A 21,989-nucleotide genomic window follows, 5' to 3' on the forward strand; every position below is an offset into this window, starting at 1 on the left:
CCCCATATTTATGTATAAATGGTTTAAACTCTGCCTTCCTAAGACCTAAAGTAGGTTCGTGAATATGATAAATATGCCCAGGCTCCTCTTTTCTGATCACCATGAAAACTGAGGATTTCTCCTTTGTCATTCACTATTCAATCTTAGGAGCTGATCGGTCTAGATCCAGGGTAGCAATTTCTCAAATTGCCTTCTCTTCCTGGGAGATAAAATGTTAGCAGGGATTCTGAAAGATTTCTCAGAATCTGTGCTTTTGGTATTATATTTAAAACGATTCTATGTGCTTTTATCATTTTCTTTAAAAAGACATTTACTAATAAAGTTATGCTTTTTGTACCTTTTTTGTCTGGGTTTATTCACTTAAATATTTTGTATATGATATTATGAATTAGCCATACCTTATAGACGTTTCCTAAGTTTCAGCTGAGATATACTTTCTGAAATATAATTTAAACTATTCTCAATATCCTTTATAAGCATCATTTTAGCCTATAAAATTATACTATATTCGGAGAATTAAGAGTTGCTTATCTTTCCCAGGAGTCTAATTGTTTTAGTCATATAATTTCTTTTTCTTTTCTGTGGTATGTATTAACAAATAATATTGCTATAAAGTTCTTGGACAATATATTGTACAGATGTTTAATATTAGTCATCAGGCTCTTTGTTTCATCATAGATTGAAAATTGTTTTGACTCATTTTTACTTTGATATTCTCATGCTATTTAAAACTTACTTTTACAGTGATTTTGCTTGATTCCTTGCAAATATCTTGACTAAGTGTGACTAATGTTCAACTTTGACACTTTTCATCAGAATAATATGCCAGATTTGGTCACTTAACCACTTTCACTAATGGGATCATAAGGATCAACAAAAGATTGCACAAAAGCGCAAAAGTGTTATGATTGCTGGCTCCTACTTGGAAACATGAAACAGAATATAGAAGTGTTTAGATAAGATGGCCAGTTCCCTAGAGTCATCTGTTATGTGCCTACTTTCTGTGTGCTGGGCACAGTGCAACACATAAAAGATGAGTAACACTTGATACCTGCTCTCCTTCATGTATCTTTCTTTTTAAGTCAAATCACAATTTGGTTTGAAAGATGTGGGAGGCCAATTTTCATATTGCAGTAATTGCAGCGGAGCCTCATTCTTAAACCATTGCTTAACACAGTACCTCCCACCATTCTTCAAGAAGTCGAACCACAAAATTAAACAATAGCAGAGGGAAAGAAAAACTAGAAAGCAGAGTCAAGGGAGAAAAAATATGTTCTGTGCTTGTGGAATTCCCTCCCAAAATCCTTGTTCTGGATGCTCACAAGTCACATGGACCTCTGGGCTTCTCCAGGCCCCAGACCCCTGGGAGGGAATCACACCCTGCCATGCACGTGCGACTCAGCTCTGAAACCGAGCTTATAAAGATGTGTGTGGCCCGTTCCTCCCTCGGTTCTGTTTTATGCATATTTCAAGACCATGAGGTCCCTATGCAGACACTGAGTTTTATTTCTAAGTTTTAAGGGTTTTTTTTTTTCTTAAGTCACATATCTTTCCTCAGCTTTTTTCTTGTAATTACCTTCATACTCTGTCTTTTCCCATAAGAACTGTGGTTCAGCTTCCGGCATGTTTGAGAATTGTTCTAAGCCCATAATTACATCAGTGCCACTGCCAGATTTATGTCTGTGCACCTATTTGGCCTGGTGCCTCTTGGCATTTAAACTATTGGCACAGATCATCTTCTTGTCATTTTGCTTACTGACCTCAAAGTATAATTTCCATGATAATGCTTCTATCCCTGGATACGAATAGGTGGGCCATTCTGCGTATCATTCTTTCCAATTAAACCCAAGTGTCACTCCTCGTTTCTCGAATGATTACAATCTCCTGGCCTCAGGAAATTCTCTATTTTACTCCATTAGAAGATAGACGCTCCAGATAAATACTGATTATTATTTCAAAATACAGTTCGGTACTGTTTCCCAAATTCATTTATGCTCATGCTGGCTTTATGGGCTTTTCTCTCAAATTTTAACTATTTTCCAATCTACTGCTTGTCATTCCACACACATGCAGATAATTCAGAATCTGATCTTCCTCTGCAGTCTTCTCTTTAGCCCTAGGTAGAGTGGAAGTAGAGGGGAAAGCCTTCCTATAACAGGTAATGAGAGTCTCTGTATTAGTTCCATCATCAGGATTGCATCAGCCACTTTCTTCCCTGATACTATCAGCACAGGCAGCAGAATGAGGCAGTTTTTAGTGTTTGCTTCATTGACACAGTTATAAAGATGAGTGTTGTCCCTCCAGAGTCTTCAGCTGAATTGAAAGAAACAGTTGTTCCCAGGCAGCAGATATTATGTCTCTCTCTTACCACTGTTTTCTGAAGGAAATTTTCAGAGACAGAACTAATCCCCCCACCTCAAATTTATTCAGGGCTCTGGAGTCCTGGTGGTTTTGGTTTCCAAAGTATAGGTTGAATGTTATGCCTCAAATATTTTTCTTAAGTATATAAAACCCAAGAAGTAGAATAAAATCTGTTCTTATCAGTCTAACAAGCACTGTATTTTCTTTTCTTTCTTTTTTTGTTTTTTGTTTTTTGTTTTTTGTTTTTTGTTTTTGTTTTTGGAGACAGAGTCTCACTCTGTCACCCAGGGTGGAGAGTGCAGTGGCGCAATCTCAGCTCACTGCAACCCCCGCCTCCCAGGTTCAAGTGATTCTCATGCCTCAGCCTCCCAAGTAGCTGGGATTACAGGTGTGTACCACCATGCCCAGCTAATTTTTTATGTTTTTAGTAGAGCCAGGCTTTGGCCACATTGCTCAGGCTGATCTCGAACTCCTGAGTTCAGGCAGTCCACACACTTGGCCTCCCAAAGTGCTGGGATTACAGACATGAGCCACTGCGCCTGACCAAGTACTGTTCTTTCATAGATACAGTGCAGCTTTTGTTTTTAACATTGTGAGTATTTACCTGCATAACTTGAATAGTTTAATAGGAATCAGGCATCTAATTTATAGTTTCTGATACATTTTCCCACTTACAAACTGCTCCTTTGTGGTTCTTCTTCCCCTCTACTCCCTCACTCAAGCTCACTGATTCTCATGATTTGGTGTGATCACAGATAATTTTGGAGAATAAATGAAAGTTATAGACCATTCCCTCCAGAAGAAGTACACATGCACACAAACATGTAAAATTGCATGAAGCCCTTCAGGGGTTTTACAGACTCACTGAAACTCATTGGAGAGGTAGACATAGGGAGAACAGCTTGTTCTAAGACTCATGGAGATTTATGGATACAACTGAAATCAAGGGCTATCCTGGGGAGTAACTGTACTAAATAAGTAATTCTTAGTCTCAGGGACCAGTGCTTTATGCACTCTGGTCTTATAGCCTGTATAATTGGCATTAAAGCATTTTATCTAGAGATTCACAGAATGCTTGTTCTAGCTCTACTGCTTTGGCAGTTTGGATATCTGATGGAATCTCTCTGGCCTTGGTTTTGTGACCTATAAAATGAAGAGATTGGAATATCGGTGATTCCAGTCTTCCAGGGAACCCGGATGTAGAAAGCAAGTAAAAGTGGACCAGCTTCGTCATAGTAGGGTGGGAAATACACACAAGCCCCCTTCCTGGGTTATCTTGTCCCAGCTGGAAAGCTGCTGGCCAAAGGACCTCTCATAGCCCTTTTAGGTTTTGGATGAACCTTCCTTCTGTTGGCCACTCTGCTTGGAATAGTCTTTCTACTGCTGGGATCAGCTTAATTTGGGGAAGCATCTGTTCTACCTCTTTTGATATTCCCTCCAGAAGAGAGTGGGAATGTTGCAGTGAAGTATTACTGTGTGTTAAATAGCATGTGGTTTCTGAGGTCCTCATCAGTTCACATAACCCAGCCTTTCAAAGAATCTTACATTTTTTCTGTAGTTGTCAGTTTAGTTTAAACATATTTTGAAACTTATGTTCTGTGACAGTTGGTTGAAAATTGGCTTAGAGCCTCCAGCTTTTAGACTGTCTAGTAATCATCGTTCTTCTACATAATTTATGTACTCATGTCTTCTGAAAAGCAAAAGTTAAATTGAAGTAAGCATTTTTTCCTACTTGCAACATCTCTAATCAAAGTTTAACCCCCTTTTAGGCCATTTTCCCCATAGTGTATAAAAAAACACTTGACTTCAGTGAGTGTTGTCATTTGGGAGTGGCATTCCAGGCAAAACCTTTCACCTTACTCCTATCAAGGGGTCCTGCAGGAAGTCTAAAGGGACACTGAATATTTGCTGTCATAGCATGAGTGCATTAAATAAAGGCAGTTCTACTTCTTAAATCTTTGGAGATTGTCTTTAGCTTTAAGAATTTCTCTAAATATATGTTCTATTTAAAAAGTAGTCATAAAGTACAAATGAAGCTAATAAATGCTCAACAGACATTCCTTTAAAGAAAAAAATTTGTGAACACCATTGGATGCCAAGCAGATGTTTGGCTTTGAAAAGACTTACAAACTGTTAATGAATGTCAACCCTATATTTGCTTCCAAGAAAATATGAATAAATGTTGGAAATGTTGAGAGAATATTTCTTTCATACGTGTACAGCTAAAAGAGGACACACTGAATAAGTTTTATAACTTCATAAAATGCCAATAGTTTGCTTTAACATAATAATCGTCTGCTCAGCCCTGCCCATCTCCTTTGCTATTTCACCTTGACTGAGTAGTGTTAAAGGCACTGCAGTGGCTATATTACAGCCTGTTAGCCAATTATGATGACCACCACCAGAGAAGTTGATATTTGACAATAAAATGTCTAAAAATATATAAGAAATCTAAATGCTACAGAAGCCTACCGTAATTCAACATTTTAAAGTTTTAAGTGTGACTCCTTTTAGGTAAACCACTATCACCATTGCCCCCATCACCAGTACACACACTCACACACACACACAATCAGAACTGCAGATTACATAATTCTGATGAGATAGGTAACCTGTAATGGAAAGTACATAAAATATAAATGCACAGCTTGGGATTTTTGCAAAGTGCACACACTGCTGTGACAAGCACCCAAACAGGACCAGCCCCCAAGAAGCCCCTCATGCTCCCTTTAGTTGAGGCGCCTCCCAAAGATAACTGCTACCTTGATTTCCATCACCATCCCTCTTGTTCATTTTACTATTTTTCTGTTTTGTTTCATACTAACTTTGAATAAGCAAATATACCTTCCACAACCACATCCAAATTCTTGATGATTATTTTCTGTTTCGTAAATTTTAAATGCAGTGCTCTGTAGCTTTCTACTGAAGGCCTCCCTAAAGCTTTACAAAACCAGTACATCAGCACTCTCCTCTATTCTTCAGTCAAATACAAATCTACCTAATAGATTGCGTACAGTTCTCCGACAGTTCTGATTTGCTAAGGACATGATGTGTGGAACCTATGGCATTTCTCTGACCTGTCAGCCTACAGACCTCATTGTGTGGGAAAGGGAAGCAGAGTTAGCTTGGTGTAACTGGTTCTCCCTGAACCCGTGATGGTTTCCAGTGATTACCTCCTTTTCAGTAAACCTATGTGAGCCATTTCGACTTAGGACAAGTTAAAGAAGGGCCTGGTGTTTTGAGCAGGGTGGGGCATATGTTTTCTGTAAAGGGACAGATAGTAAGTATCTTTAGGCTTTGCAGGCCATACAGCTTTCTCTCTTACAGCTACTCAACTCTGCAGTTGTAGCATGAAAGCAGCTTTAGATGATACCTGAATGAATGGGTGTGGCCGTGTTCCAATAAAACGGCTGTTGCCTAAATTTTGCCCTGGGGCCATAATAAAGTGTCTGTAGCTCATGAATGAACATGGAGGGAGGTAGTTAAAACAGAACTTCCCTGCAATACTGATGGAATTCTCGCTAAGGTCTCCTAGTCTCTCCAAGGAGAGTAATTTCTAGACTGTTCCTTTCTTTTCTCAAAAACTGAAACATTTCCTCATCTCTCCTCACTGGCAGGTGTCCCTTTCTCCACAATTCCTTGAAAAAAATGGACATTTTTTTAATGGTGCCAGCTGCACAATCTGGTGGCTCCATTAAACTTATCCGTGCCATTGTAACCAAGAAAATCCCTGAAAATAAGGACATGAATTTGTTTTACAATGAGATGTCAATACATATTTACCTGTAGCAGCAAGACAGAAGGGAAGAACCCAGGGCCATAAATATCTGAGCCTGCTCTGTCACTGCAGTGCCTTCCCTCTGTTCTAGGGAAAGCACCAGCAAGGTTCTAGAGGACATGCCAGCAAAAGAATGAGGAGATGTGCAAGCTAGCCATCTCCCTAGAACCTTGAAGTAAAGCACATTGCTCTTTGATTTTTATGTGTTTTTTGTGTATTCCCCTTATCCCCAGTCCCATTCTATTTACTTCACCTTAGAAAAAATATTCTCAAGTGTTTCATATGTTCGCATCCATTTGCTGTACTTTAGTTATATATATGTGATTCTGTGAAAAATATCTATTACATGTGTATTGAATTGAAGAAAAGGTTTGTGTTTATAATGATACTCCAGTAAAAAAAAAAAAATTTGAGTTAGAGTCTCTGTCACCCAGGCTGCACTGCAGTGGTGCAATCTTGGCTCACTGCAACCTCTACCTACTCCACCCCCCAGCCCCAGACTTAAGTGATCCTCCTATCTCAGCCTCCCAAGTAGCTGGGACCACAGATGCGTGCCACCACACCCAGCTAAGTTTTTGTATTTTCAGTAGAGATGGGCTTTTATCATGTTGCCCAGGCTGGTCTCGAACTCCTGAGCTCAAGGGATCCACCTGCCTCAGCCTCCCAAAGGGCTGGGATTACAGGTATGAGCCGCCCACTCAGAAATTTTTTTACCTTTATTTTTCTACATGTTTTTGAGACATATCCATGTCACCATAAGTAAAACAAATTTATTTTTTGTTTGTTTTTGTTTTTGAGAAGATAGAATCTTGCTCTGTTGCCCAGGCTGGAGTGCAGCCTGATCTTAGCTCACTGCAGCTTCGACCTCCAAGGCTCAAGCTGTCCTCCCACATCAGCCTCCTGAGTAGCTGGGATAACAGGCCTGCGCCACTACTCCCAGCTAATTTTTAAACTTTTTTTTTTTTTTAGAGACAGAGTCTGCCTCTGTTGCCCAGGCTGGTCTCAAACTCGTGGGCTCAAGCGATCCTCCCACCTAGACCTCCCAAAGTGCTGTGATTACAGGTGTGAGCCCCTGCGCCTAGCCAAGTTTGTTTATTCTTATCACTGCTTGTTATTACACTAATGCATATACATCATTTTGTTTATCTCTTCTCATAGGGATACCACAGAGTTTGCCTCTGGATCTTTGCTACCATGAAAAGTACTGCAATGTATAGCCTCTCTATGCCCCCGAGGCAAGAGGTTTTTTTAGGAGATACATATATATATGGTGGGGTGGGGGGGTATGGGAATGCTTGGCTGTGGAGTATATGTATATTTCTTTCCCATCAGAATTGCCACATTGTTCCAAAACAGCTGTACTAGTGTGCCAACCCAGATCCATGGAATAGAATTGCTGATTCCCTGCCTTAATAACAATACATAGTATTACTGAATTTATAACTTGGCCAATTTGATGGTTGTGAAGTGACACTTGTTGTTTTGATTTTCATTTCTCTGATTACTAGAGAGGTTGAGCTTCTCACAGGAGTATTTACCTTTCTCAGTTTCCGCTTTTGAAATTTATTCATTCACTTACTCATTCAGCAAGTGTTTTTTGAGTGCTCACTGTGTGCCGGTAACCTTACTAAGTACTAGAAATAGAGCGGTGAACAATGGGAAGGAAATAATCCCAGCCTTCACATCATAGCTGTTGTTCAATAACATAAGTATACACACAAATATTCAAAAGACAATAATTGCTGTGTGTGTGTTTGTGTATATATGAATGGTAATAATTGATATATCTCAAATAGACATATATAAAATTAGTGGTAATGTTGCTATGAAGAAAAGCGGTACATTGAAGAGGGGAAAGGGATACTGAAATTTCTGTTGGGTTTCTTCTCTTTCTTCCTGCTTGTGTTTGAGAACTCTGTGTATTCTGGACATTGATTTTTTTTGTTGTTGATTATTGATGTGGCAAGTGTCTTCTAGGTTGGCTCCCTTCTTAATTTTGCCTGTGATACCCTTCCTTAAACAGAACCATTGGCTTTGACATAGTCAAACTCCACTAATTTTTTCCTTTTATGGTTTGCACTTTGGATATAAAGGACTTCCCACTCCTGCAATTTCTTCTGTTAACTTTGTTTGTTTTTTAATCTCACTCTGTGGCCCAGGCTGGAGTGCAATGGCACAATCTCAGCTGACTGCAACCTCTGCCTCCTGGATTCAAGTGATTCTCCTACCTCAGCCTCCCAAGTAGCTGGGATTACAGGCATCCACCACCACGCACGGCAATTTTTGTATTTTTAGTAGAGATGGGGTTTCACCATATTGGCCAGGCTGGTCTCAAACTCCTGACCTCAAGAGATCCGCCCACCTCAGCCTCAGCCTCCCAAAATGCTGGGAATACAGGCATGACCCACTGCACCCCGCCTCTTCTGTTAACTTTACAGCTTTAGTTTTTTCATGTAGGTCTTTTACACATATGGAGTTTATTTTCGTATATGCTATGAAGGAGGGGGGATCCTTTGTTATTCATTTCTGCATCATGAGCAAATTCTTTCAATAGCATTTACCAAACAATCCACTCTTTTTCCCTCTGCTAGTGTTGCCCTGTGTTGTAGTGCTCAGGAACTGAAGCTAGACTTTCCAGAGCCTAGACTCTACCTCTTAGTAGCTGAACACCAGATTACTTCTCCGATTTTAGTTTCTTTAATCTTTTTTTTGAGATGGTGTCTTGCTCTGTCACCCAGGCAGGAATGCAATGATGTGATCTCAGCTCACTGCCTCTTGGGTTCCAGTGATTCTCCTGCCTCAGCCTCCTGAGTAGCTGGGATTACAGGCACCCACCGCCACGCCCAGCTAATTTTTCTATTTTTAGTAGAGACCTGTATTTTACCAGGTTGGCCAGGCTGGTCTCAAACTCCTGACCTCAGGTGATCCACCCAACTTGGCCTCCCAGAGTGCTGGGATTATAGGCATGAGCCACCCCGCCCGGCCCTGGTTTTTTAATCTTTAAAATAGAGATAGAAATTGTTCTTCTCATAGAGTTATGAAGAATAAATGAGCTAATACATGGCACCTATTATTAAAATGTTTGTTGCTCTATAAATGATATCTAATTTTCTCTTGTATAGCCTAATTGAATATTTCAAGTGAAATGTATATTTATACTGTCATATATAAAGATTCCTCTCTGACCGTTATGTCCTCTTCTGTGTCCTGAATTTTTTGTTTGTTTGTTTGTTTTGTTTTTGGTCTGATATTTAATTTGCTTACCTGGCTTTTCTTTGTTTCATTATGTGTCTCGTCTTTTGCTTTTTCTCCAAATCGTTATGTTCAATCCTTCTGTATAATATAGTGATTAACAATGCTGTGTCTGTCCAGCCTGAGCAACAAAGTAAGACCTTGAGTCTCCATAAAAATTAAAAATTAGCCAGGTGTGGTGGCATACACCTGTGGCCCTGAGACAGGAGGATCACTTGAGCCCCAGAGGTCGAGGCTACAATGAGCCAAGTTAGCACCACTGCAGTCCAGCCTGGCGACAGAGTGAGACCTTGTTCCAAAAAATAAAAGAATGCTGTGTCTGAATCCACACTGCTTGGGACTGAATCCTAGCTTCACCACTTGCCATTTTACCTTAAACCTTAATAAATATTGTTTCTCCGTGCCTTGGTTTCCTCGTTTGTAAAATGGTGACAGTAGTAACTTATGGGATTGTTCTGAGAATTCAATGTGTTAGGTGCAAATAAACATTATATTAACTGTTACTATAATTGTTGCTATATTGGACCTCATTTCTTCCCATTTGGACCTCATTTCTTCCCATTTGGACCTCATTTCTTCCCATTTATTTTGGTTTCTATTATGATTTTGTTTCTTTTTTTTTTTTTTTCCCTCCCCCTAACTTTCACTCTCTAGATCAGATTTTCCTATGCCGGTTTGAAACTTTTAGACTTTATTCTATTTCTTGTGTTTTGGTAACTCTATTTGTGCTAATTTTTCCCCTTAAATGTCCATATGTTTTAGTATGTCTTCCTTTCCTGCCCCCACCTCTCCAGTAAAGAGATAAGAACTGTAGATAGTGATTTTGTGTGTGTATCCAGGGTTAGTCTGATCTTATATTTTTGTAAGTAAGCTCCTTTTTCTCTCCAAAAGCTTTTAGAAATTTTTCTTATTCTTTAACCATAATGTGTCTAGGTATAGGTGTCATTTCTTATCTATGTTTTTGGCCCTGTGTGAGCCCTTTCAATCTTACGATATATGTCTTTCTTCTGGAAAATCATTAGTCATTACTTTTTATATTTCCCTTCATATTCTTTTTTTGGACTCCCATTTGTATACATATAGTCCCCTCTGTTCCTCTTTTCCCCTTTTTCCACAATCTTTCCTTTAATTGGCTGATGTCTTGGAGAAATTTTGGATTTGAACTTTCAGGCTGCATCATATCATACTCAGTTCACCATTGGATTCTTTATTTTAGCAGTTACATTTTCATATTACTGTTTTCAGTTAGTTCACCATAACTGCTTTTCCTCATTTCATGTTCCTCTCTAAGGTTGGTTATTATACTTTTTAAAAATCCGTATATCTGTTTTTACTAGGTCCTGTAAGTTGTATTTCTTTTTCACTCATGATTCTCTCCTGTTTTAAAAGCTTCCCTGAAGGATGTTTTTCCCTATTGTTTCTAACAGGCATTAATATCCCTTTGGAAGAACATCAAAAGCTAAGTCCTAATTAGGTAAATTTGGAGGCAGGGCCCAATCTCATTTTATTAAATTCCTGTTTCCCCCTAGTTCCTTTACCTGAGCGCTCCTCCTGTTAGAGGCAGCCGCCCTCTGATGGCATTCCCTGTGTGAGGTGGCATTCGGGGGTCTGTCAGCACAGCCATATTATTGGCTCCTGTCCCTGCCTGGCTCTGTGCCTTCAAGTTGACCAGAAAGATCTGGCTTTCCTGTTCCAGGGCCTGGGTAGGAATTCTTTCTGCTGTTTTAGCTTTAGGGCACTGAGGATGTACTCCTGAATTGGAGCGTTTTGTTTTTTAAGCATGTTATTTTGGGTTTGTTTTCATAAGCTCCAAACCTAAGACAAACTCTACAGTTGCAATGAGAGAGGCTCCATCCAGCCCAGTCTCACCCCCTCATGCTGGTCAGCTCAAACAGGGTGCTATGGGCGGGGAACACTGCCTCCAGAAAGCTTGCCCGTCTGTGTGTCCTTCCATTATCCCTTGCATACCACTCTTTTCCTCCATGCTGCTCAGCTTCTCCCAAGTATTCACCACTTCCTATCGCCGCAAAGGTTTCTCTTGAATTTTTAGTTGAGAATTATGACCCTGAAATTTACTGGCCTCCTTTTTTTTTTTTTTTTTTTTTGAGACTGAGTCTGGCTCTGTCAGCCCAGGCTGAAAGTGCAGGGCTTGATCTCGCCTCACTGCAAGCTCCGCCTCCGGTTTACGCCCCATTCTGCCTCAGCCTCCTCGAGTAGCTGGGACCACAGGCTACCACCTCTCCGGCTAGTTTTTGTATTTTTTAGTAGAGACGGGGTTTCACCGTGTTAGCCAGGATGGTCTCGATCTCCTGACCTTGTGATCCGCCCGTCTCAGCCTCCCAAAGTGCTGGGATTACAGGCTGGAGCCACCGCGCCCGGCTAGTGGCCTCCTTTTTTAACTCCTGACATCTTCAGAGTTGTATTTTAGTTTCTGTCAATAGTCTGTGCTACCAATTGTTCCATCTTCCACTAGGTATTTTTAAGGTGAGAGAAGGTTCCTTGGAGAAACTTACCTACACAGCACAGGAAGGTCATGAGGCAGAGAAGAGCAAGCTGATTTTCTTCCAACCTAAACCTTCCAATTTGGGCCTTGCATGATGGCTCATACCTGTAATCCTAGCACTTTGGGAGGCTGAGGTGGAAGAATTGCTTGAGGCCAGGAGTTTGAGACCAGCCTGGGCAACATAATGAGACTCCATCTCTACAAAAGAAAAAAAAAATTATCCAGGCATGGTGGTGTACATTTTTAGTCCCAGCTACTCAGGAGGCTGAGGTAGGAGGATCACTGGAGCCCAAGAGGTTGAGGCTACAGTGAGCCAAGATTGTGCCACTGCATTCCAGCCTGGGCAAGAGAGCAAGACCTCATCTCAAAAAATTAATTTATCAGTTTAAATTTTAAAAAAATTTGTCCCTTCCTTACCTCCCCAGAGTCACAGGAAAAGAGATCGCAGGGCGTGTGTGCTCCAGTCACATACTGGAAATGGGAAGAGAATGGAGGCCACTCTGAGAGCAAGGTCACAACAGACTGGAGCTGAAAGGGGAAGCACTCTAGGCCTTCTTGAATAGAAGTGCTTCCCAGTTGAGAGCACACCAGTCCCATTGGCAAGACTCCCTAAACAGGTGGCATGGCCTTGTTCCATACAGGAAAAATTTCTATCTCTTCAGAGCAAGTGTACAGAGAGGGACTACTATCATATAGGCTGACAATATTTAACTCCCAGGATAGTAGCTCAATAAAAGTCCTTAATAACTCTTGGGGGCAGAAGAAAGGTCCTGAGATCTGCTTTCTTTTCCTTCTGTTCTTCCACAGAGATTTAATCGCATACTAAAGGATCATGAAATACTTGAATGAATGACACCTGAAGGCACATTCCCAACTCTGCAGTCTTTTCCAAGTCCAGTTCCAACTTTTCAGTCAGCCTACTTAAATGAGTCCACTAGGGTATCCCACTACTATGTAAACTTCTGAGTATCTAGAACTTCCCTGATACTTTTCCGCTGTCAAAATTCTTCTTGCCTTTTCCATTTATGTTTAGACCCTCATTCTCCCAGTCACCCAAATTTGAAACCTCAGAGTCATTTTTGAAGCCACTTTTATTTGGAGCCCTCTGAGTTTTTATTTTGATTTTCATTGTCCTTTCCCTAGATTATATTCAGATATATAAAAAACATACTTTGGGCAATCCAATTAATGTTTTTAGGAACAGCCTCAACCATGCTCTTTTTTATATCAAAAACTTTTAACATCTCCTGTTGCTTAGAGCTGGCTGTGACATTACAAGTTTGTTACTGTGGCGTATAGAGGCACGCTGTCAGCTGGCCCTAATTCATTCTGAATATACCCATTTTCCCATGAAGAGGTGAATGTTTCCTTCTCTATGTAATAATTTTTTTCCTGTCTTCCCTACACATGGAAGAGAGCCTGGAGAATCCAATGTCCTTTACATAGTTCCCTTTATACTCTAGGTACGAACCTTATTAAACAGATTCTGCTTCTTAACAGTGAATAGTCAAAAATGAGTGAGAATGGCAATGTTACTTTCTCTTTCTTTTTTTTTTTTTTTTTTTTGAGACAGAGTCTTGTACTGTCACCTCAGCTGGAGTGCAGTGGCGCGATGTCAGCTCACTGCAACCTCCATCTCCCTGGTTCACGCAGTTCTCCTGGCTTAGCCTCCCGAGTAGCTGGGATTATAGGTGCACATCACCACACCCAGCTAATTTTTTTTTGGAATTTTAGTAGAGACTGGTATTTGGCCAGACTGGTCTTGAACTCCAGACCTCATGATCCGCCCACCTCAGCTTCCCGAAGTGCTGGGATTACAGGCATGAGCCACTGCGCCCAGCCAAATGTGTCTGTCTTGTAACATTTCCATTTATTTAGTTCCACTACCTTCTTTTTTTTTTTTTTTTTTTTTTTTTTTTTTTTTTTCCACTGTGGCTAAAGTATACTGAATATACTTTAGCCATTTTTGTTTACAATTGAAACTCTGGGAATTCAAAATTAACATCCTTGTCCGTGAGCTTCTTATAGACACCAGAAAACGTTTCAGCCTTGCATTCCGTGTTGTTCTCTTATGCTTTGTCCAAATGAACCTTTATGACCCTTTTTTAAATTTACTTAAACTGCCATCCAGTTTCACACAATTTCACTTGGGAAGATCAAGTCCTCAAAAATTGTGTCATATACAGTTCCTGGGATGCTTTTGCTTATTTTTTGTGTGGCTTTTTCAAGTTGGCTTAGGCAGAATTCTCTAAGCAATAAAGACAGCATGCTTCCCACTGAACTTTTTCTCCAATTCACGTACTAGCCGGAATTGGATTTTCTGGAAAGATTTCAGTTGAGGAACAGGAACAAAGATTATGATCGCTTTCAGGCCACCACCAACTTAGGCTCCTTGGCTGCTGTAATACTCAGCTTCCTGAGCTGAGCCTTGAGGTCCGAGTTTATCTCCAGCTCCAGAAGAGCCTGGAAGATGCCAGACTCTTCTAACTCGTTTGGTTTCTTACTGTTGGGCTTCACAGTCATGGTGTTTGAACTGAACATGGCCTTCTCCTTGCTAAGCACCAGCTTAGGAAGAGCCTGCTACCGTTTTTAAATCTGCTGTGTGCTGAGTACAGTGCTAGGTTCAACATAACTAGAAGATATTTTCTGAAGAGAAAATGAACAGCAGTATTGTAGATAAACTAAGCTTTCTGGTGTGAATACCATAATAAATATCTATACTAGGCGGAGTTTCCTTTTTAGTGCCTTTCATAGGTCTATTTGCTAATTAGTGCACACGTACACATATATGTATAATCAAATACACACCATCAATAAAAACGGTCCCTATTTAAACTACTTATCTGAATCATTGAAGCAGACAGCAGTATGTTTACCTATAACCACATAAATTCCACAAAAGAGAAGTTTTATATCTAAAATGCATTGCAGAAAGGAAATATTTTTTAAATTTGCTTTCCTTTTTTGTCCTATGGAAAGGCTATCTGTATTTTAATTCTGTAGACTCCACCCCTATATTGTAAGGTCTCCTGAATGCCCACAACTGCACAATATATCAACAGATGTTGGTTTTGGAGGCTAGGAGAGCTCTCACTCATCAGTCATTTGAATAGCGCAATTTCTTACCAAAAGTGGTTGAATGTTTCATTATGTACCGTATTGCTAAGTATCATTTTTTAACACTTGCCATGTAAGCTGCTGTTTTCATTCCAGTAACAAGTTGATGGCGAGTTTCTAGAGTAATTAACAATATTTTGTAGTTTTTGTATATCAGGTTTTTTTCTTTTGCTCTATCTTAATTTATTCTCAATGTAAAATTTTATAAATGAACCTGCCAAATTTTAGTTCAGAAGGATTCAAGTAAGATCTTCTAGTTTACGTTGTTCTCTCCTTTTGTAATTTCTTTAAGTAGTCAACAAAATATGAGTCAGTGGGAAATACACTGATATTCACAGGAGAAATCTTAGGAAGTTTGTTGCAAAGAAAAGCACAGCAGATCCCCTCACTAATGATTCTGACCTCTAAACAGGCACCTGGAACAGACCTCAAATTTAAAGTTTGAGGAAGTTAAAGAAATTTAGTAAATACTGGGCTTGGTCACTATATAAAACATTTCAGGAGAACTAGAAAATACTATATTCCTTCATATTCTTCCTAAAAAGTTTTCTAGATTTACCTTCTAAAGGCAACTTTATAGTAATTTTTAAGTTTCCAGCATAAGTCTTTGAGATCATATTGTATTAGTATAATTTTGTGTATATGTAAGAATTTTTTAGGTTATTAATCCCAAAACACAATCCAGTAGGATAAATTATTGTATTCCTTTTGGCTACCTATAAAAAATTCCCTAAATTATCCTTTATTATACATCTATCTATCTATCTATATATATATATATGTACATATAATCTTCATATTTCATTTAGAAAGGTGATTCATTTAGCTAATCCCATCAAAAGAGTGCAAAACAAGCTTCATATAAGATGGACCACCTATATATTTCTTAGCTTAAATGGTAAAAATTTCCAGTGCTCTGGTCTAGTGTTCACAGGGCAGTGAGAGTTACTGCATAGCAAATAAGAAAAATAATGAGTAACATGTGCAGAAACTACAGCCAAAATAATATCTGAAAAGCATATTACACTTAGTGCACGTCTAGGTTGTATCACGAAGGACCACCCTCTGTTTGTGGAGCCACAGGGAAGAGAAAGGGACATTTACAGTACACATTTGATACGTAGTCTTTTTCCATGGAGTCTCTTCTACCAAAGAAGAAAAGGCAACAGTGGAACAGAAGAGAACTGTGAATAATTTAAATCCTGGATGCAGACCCACAAATGGTTAAAAAAAAACAATCTCAGGGAAGAAAACAGTGCCTTTATGATGTTTCAGAATTATACATTGAGTCACTATTGGCGTTTGTTTAGGTTTTAGATATTCTCAGCCATGGATATGTGATTTTTTGATAGACATAGGAAGAATTAACTTGTTGTGTGGTAAGGTAGTTCTAGACTCATATGGAAATTGTATGGATCTAGAAGCAAGTGTACCGACATCCAGAAAGTAAATAAACTCTGAGTAGAGTAATCTTTTAAGAGGTGGAGACACAGCAGTAGAAAAACATATATTCTGGAGAATTTTGAATGTGAAGTTAAAATTTATTATGTGCTATTTCTGTTACCTGAAGTGAATTCTCCTCTCCTTTCCAGTGCCAAGTCAAATTCTAACTTATCAAGGGAGGCCTCTTAAAGCTCATGTTGATTTCTGAAATTATCAAAGAGGGGCAATCATATCAGAAAGCTTTATATTACACTCATTTTTAATGTCTTATAATTTTCTTTTGCTGTATTGTAACCGCCTTGTAGCAAGGAACAATTTTTTAAGTGGATGCTGTAAAAATAGTGGATCTTTTTTTGCTGACTTCAGCTTGACAAACCTGAATCCCTTTCAGCCACATTCCTTCCCTACAGCCTTCTGCCAGGTACTCACAGCACGCTATGCTCACACCCAGAAGCTCTTAGGTGTGTACATGCTCTTTGGCTTCCATGAATTGACTTGGTGCTTTGTAAGTGGGGCTTGTTCCCTAGTACGCTTATTCCTGTTGTACTTCTTGAAATAATCATTTAATTAAATATCTCATAACTCATCCAAATAATGGAGTAAAAGTTATTGCTGGTAAATCTAGGTATAATGCTCTGGAAAGACTTTTTGAGTTGCTAAAAAATATTGCTGTCGAATTTTGGAGTAAACTAACTATAAACTGTGGTGAAAGGAAATGGTACATTCTGGTCTCATTTTAGTGAAGCAAACCATCGACTATGCCTGAGTGAGATTTCTGCTACAAAAACATGCAGAGTTTCAAACAGCAGACCCCTGTGCAAAGTAAGGTTCTTTGCCCTGCATCACAATTTGTACATTTATACTTTGAGTTAAATATTTTAAGAATGTGTATTTTATTTTTTATGAATCTCCACTTAAATCCAATATCTTTGTTTAGCAACCAACTGATATTTCAGAGTCATCAGAAAAGAAGGCTTTCATTATGTCTTTTGTTTTAATTTTTTATTTCCATAGGTTTTGGGGGAACAGGTAGTATTTGGTTACATGAATAAGTTCTTCAGTGGTGATTTGGAGATTTTGTGCACCTATCACCCAAGCAGTATACACTGTACCCAATTTGTTGTCCCCCTCCCACCCTTTCCCCTGAGTCCCCAAAGTCCATTGTATCATTCTTATGCCTTTTCATCCTCACAGCTTAACTCCCACATATGGGTGAGAACATACAATGTTTATCCATTCCTGAGTTACTTCACTTACAATAATAGTCTTCAATTCCATCCAGGTTGCTGTGAATGCCATTCATTCATTCTGTTTGTGGTTGAGTAGTATTCCATCTCATTCATATATGTGTGTATCTGTATATATATACACACACATATATATTTACATATGCTTACATATAGGAATATATTTCATATATGAACATATATTTACATGTATATTTGCATATATATGTACATATATACACACATATATATACATGTATATACACACATACCACAGTTTCTTTATCCACTTGTTGATTGATGGGCATTTGGGCTGGTTCCATATTTTTGCAATTGCAAATTGTGCTGCTATAAACATGCATGTCCCAGTATGTTTTTTGTATAATGACTTCTTTTCCTCTGGGTAGATACCCCATAGTGGGATTGCTGGATCAAATGGTAGTTCTACTTTTAGTTCTTTAAGGAATCTCTACACTATTTTCCATAGTGGTTGTACTAGTTTACATTCCCACCAGCAGTGTAGAAGTGTTCCCTGATCACTACATCCACACCAACATCTATTCTTTTTAGATTTTTTTTATTATGGCCATTCTTGCAGGAGTAAGGTGGTATTACATTGTGGTTTTGATTTGCATTTCTAAAGAGCTTCTGCACAGCAAAAGGACCACTCAGCAGAGAAAACAGACAACTCACAGAGTGGAAGAAAATCTTCACAATCTATATATCCAACAAAGAATAAATATCCAGAGTCTACAAGGACCTCAGACAAATTAGCAAGAGAAAAAACAATCCCATCAAAAAATGGGCTAAGGACATGAATAGACAATTCTCAAGATATGCAGATGGCCATCAAACATATGAAAAAATGCTTGACATCACTAATGGTCAGGGAAATCCATTATATCTTCAACCTTATTCCAAGATGGTCATCCACTTTTTTTTTTTTTTTTTTTAGATGGAGTCCCGCTCTGTTGCCCAGACTGGAGTGCGGTAGCACCATCTCAGCTCACTGCAACCTCTGCCTCCCGGGTTCAAGTGAGTCTCCTGCCTCAGCCTCCCGAGTAGCTGGGACTACAGGCGTGCGCCCCTATGCCCAGCTAATTTTTTGTATTTTTATTTGAGACTGGATTTTACCACGTTGCCCAGGCTGGTTCCGATCTCCTGACCTCGTGATCCGCCCACCTCAACCTCCCAAAGTGCTGGGATTACAGGCGTGAGCCACCAAGCCCAGCCAGCCATTCACTTTTAAAGCTTGGTAATGGAAGCAGATGCTCTGGCTAGTAGCAGCTGCAGTGTACTTTTGAAATGTCTCTCACTATATCGTTAATCTTTTTTTCTTAAATGGGCATTGTTGCTAATGGCAATCCTACTCCTTGTTTTTAACACCTGGTTTAACCATACAGAATTGAATGAAAATCCTCAGCCAATTTTAATTTGGGTGTTGAAAATTACAGTATCAAGCAGTGAAAGCAGTGTTTGATTGTGATCACCATGAAGAAAACTAAATTTAGTCCAACTCTTTTCTGATGCTTTTTTAAAATCACTAATATCAGCTCACCTTGCAGAGATTTCTCCTTAATCACAGGTTTAGTTTATGGAAAAAGTGCCACTGTTTCCTAGTTCCATTGAACCCTTGGTGTGACTTCATAATGTATTCATACTGTTAGACTATTAAAGGGAATTTGATAAAGCTTTCAAATACTTCTCTCTATTCATGCCCATTTCCCATTCTAGATCACTTATTGGTGAGCATTCCTTTTTGATATTTACTAAATGTCAACTATAGTCCATGTTTAAACATTGACCTAGAGCCAGTGGTCTTACCAGTTTATATTAACCTGGTAAGAAAAATTAAATAAAATGTGAAAATGAAATGAAAATTGCTTTGAAGAAAAATGAAGCTAACAGTGAAATAGCCTGCTAATGGCTCGATAGGCATTCATTTCCTTGCTGAGTTCACAGTTGTGTCATTTTGTACTATTGCCAGATTGTAAAAGGAAATCCAAAGAAAAAATTAAAAATAGTTTTTTCATATAGCAACCATTTATTGAATATCTATTTTGGATCAGGTACTAAAAATACAAAGAAGAGACCAATTGACTCTACAAGCAATTCACAGTCTAATGCAATGATTCTCAGACTTGAAATAAAAACCAGAGCTACTCTGGCTGAAGCAGTTCATCAGGGCAGTGGGACTCCTGAAGGCACATATCTGTGCAGAGTATCTACCACTAAAAATTTTTCCTATGGAATGATCAGGAAAATGGACAAAGATGTATCGATTCTCTCAAAGTAATGATCTTCATTTTTAAATAGAATAGTAAATGATTTTTCAGATATTTTAGCAGATATTTATTATTAGACATCTATGCCACATAACCTTGATAAATAATGTAGCTCTGAGATGTTTTTCTTGTATCAACATTATGTACATTAGTTAGCTCTTACTGTCTAATTATTAGCTTAACAGTTTGTTAGACCAATTTATTGTGTAGTTTTCCTGTTTTCCTCTATAGTTTCCAATACAGCGTAGACAGTGTATTATGCTGATGCATTCCGTCTTTGAACCCTTCTGCCCTTGTCCTGATGTTTATTTCTTAAATGGCTTTAAAAAGTCTGTGAAAAGTAACTCCAAATCTAATACCAAATATGATTTTAATACAGATACTGGTGTCTTCTGTTCCCGGTCCGCATCTGTATAAGAGGTTGCTTGATTTCTACTTGACTGTTAGTGGCTTTGGAAGAAAAAGAAGCCCATGAACCATAATCAGATATTTGGAATCTACCATGGTGTCTGAGAATTAATTTAAGTAGAGTTTTAAGCATATAGTCCATTATGTAAGATCAGATTGCAGAAGCTCAAAACTTTGACTTTCCAGCTACTGTGTAGGATTTAGTTAGTGTTTGACAGCATTTATGACATTGTTTTTAATTTTCAAGTGAAGAATTAGAAATTCTGATGTTTGTTAGGAAGTAAAGGCATTTCTGAACTCAAATGTTATTTCTTTAGCATATTAATGCAAGCATTCTGGCAGGCTAATGCTTAACAAAGCATTCTCTCTTCTAGCTGTCACCTAGGGGTTTGCCTCTGAGACTTGTTTTTATTTATTTATTTTAATTTTTCTTAATACGGTAACCAGGTTAACAGATGAGTAAACATTTGCAAACCTAAAACTTTATCATAAGGTTTCTTCAGAGAACTATTCATTTAGGTCTTTTGCATCTTTTATCTTTCAACACAGTGGCATTTCAAAATTCCTTTTTTCAGAAAACAGTAATTGATAATGTTTCAATTTAAGGGTTTCTCCTCTTCAAAAATCTGAAGTTGTTGAGATGGTTAAGAAACAAGTCAAAGTCGTAACGCTTGCAATCGGTGATGGAGCAAATGACGTCAGCATGATACAGACAGCACACGTTGGTGTTGGTATCAGTGGCAATGAAGGCCTGCAGGCAGCTAATTCCTCTGATTACTCCATAGCTCAGGTAAAGCGTCATTTCTGCAAAACACATCATTCCTCTCAGTCAACTGATGCTTTGAAAAGGAAAATACTAATTTTTTCCCACTCTCATTTTAGTTCAAATATTTGAAGAATTTACTGATGATTCATGGTGCCTGGAACTACAACAGAGTCTCCAAGTGCATCTTATACTGCTTCTACAAGAATATAGTGCTCTATATTATCGAGGTAATAGCAGGTTAAATTTTAAATCCTTGTCATTTGCATACATATTTAAAGAAATTTCCTTTTTGAAGACATTTTCTCATTGTTTTAATCAATCTTTTATTTGCCAACTTTTTATAAATTCTAAATGTATTAAAACAAAAAGGTGGACTGTAATCCCAGCACTCTGGGAAGCCAAGATAGGTAGATCACTTGATAGGAGTTCAAGACCAGCCTAGTCAACATGGTAAAACCTCGTCTCTACTAAAAATACAAAAGTTAGCCAGGCATGGTAGCAGGCACCTGTAATTCCAGCTACTCGGGAGGCTAAGGCAGGAGAATCACTTGAACCCAGGAGGTGGAGGTTGTGGTGAGCTGAGATTGTGCCACTCTACTCCAGCCTGGACAACAGAGTGAGACTCCACCTCAAAAAAAAAAAAAAAAAAAAAAAGTTTGTCAGCTGTGGAGAATTATGTTTAAATTCTAGCTAAAAATGTTATGTTGCATTGATAAGAAGTGTTGAATTAGAGTTGCTAATGAGATAATAATGTATTTAATTTTAAAAATACATTATTACTAATGTATAAATTAGTCTGTAAACTTGACTGCATTTTTAATAAAGCTCAAAAACATACAGAAGAAAGCAA

General features: G+C 38.6%; 1 protein-coding gene and 1 pseudogene across 9 annotated transcripts in view; one reads left to right on the forward strand and one right to left on the reverse strand.

Moving 5' to 3' along the window:
- Positions 1 to 21,989, forward strand: part of ATP8A1 (ATPase phospholipid transporting 8A1) — a 267,018-nt gene that overhangs the window by 189,668 nt on the left and 55,361 nt on the right. For all 9 annotated transcript variants that reach the window (XM_021938415.2, XM_021938417.2, XM_021938416.2 and 6 more), the window contains 2 exons: positions 20,980 to 21,163; positions 21,256 to 21,366. In XM_021938415.2, the coding sequence (XP_021794107.1) occupies positions 20,980 to 21,163; positions 21,256 to 21,366 (295 nt within the window). The remainder of the gene's footprint in view (positions 1 to 20,979; positions 21,164 to 21,255; positions 21,367 to 21,989) is intronic.
- On the reverse strand, positions 13,806 to 14,682 carry LOC103884337 (annotated as a pseudogene).

Source organism: Papio anubis, chromosome 3 (genome assembly GCF_008728515.1).
Source record: "Papio anubis isolate 15944 chromosome 3, Panubis1.0, whole genome shotgun sequence".
In the NCBI taxonomy this organism is placed as follows: Eukaryota; Metazoa; Chordata; class Mammalia; order Primates; family Cercopithecidae; genus Papio; species Papio anubis.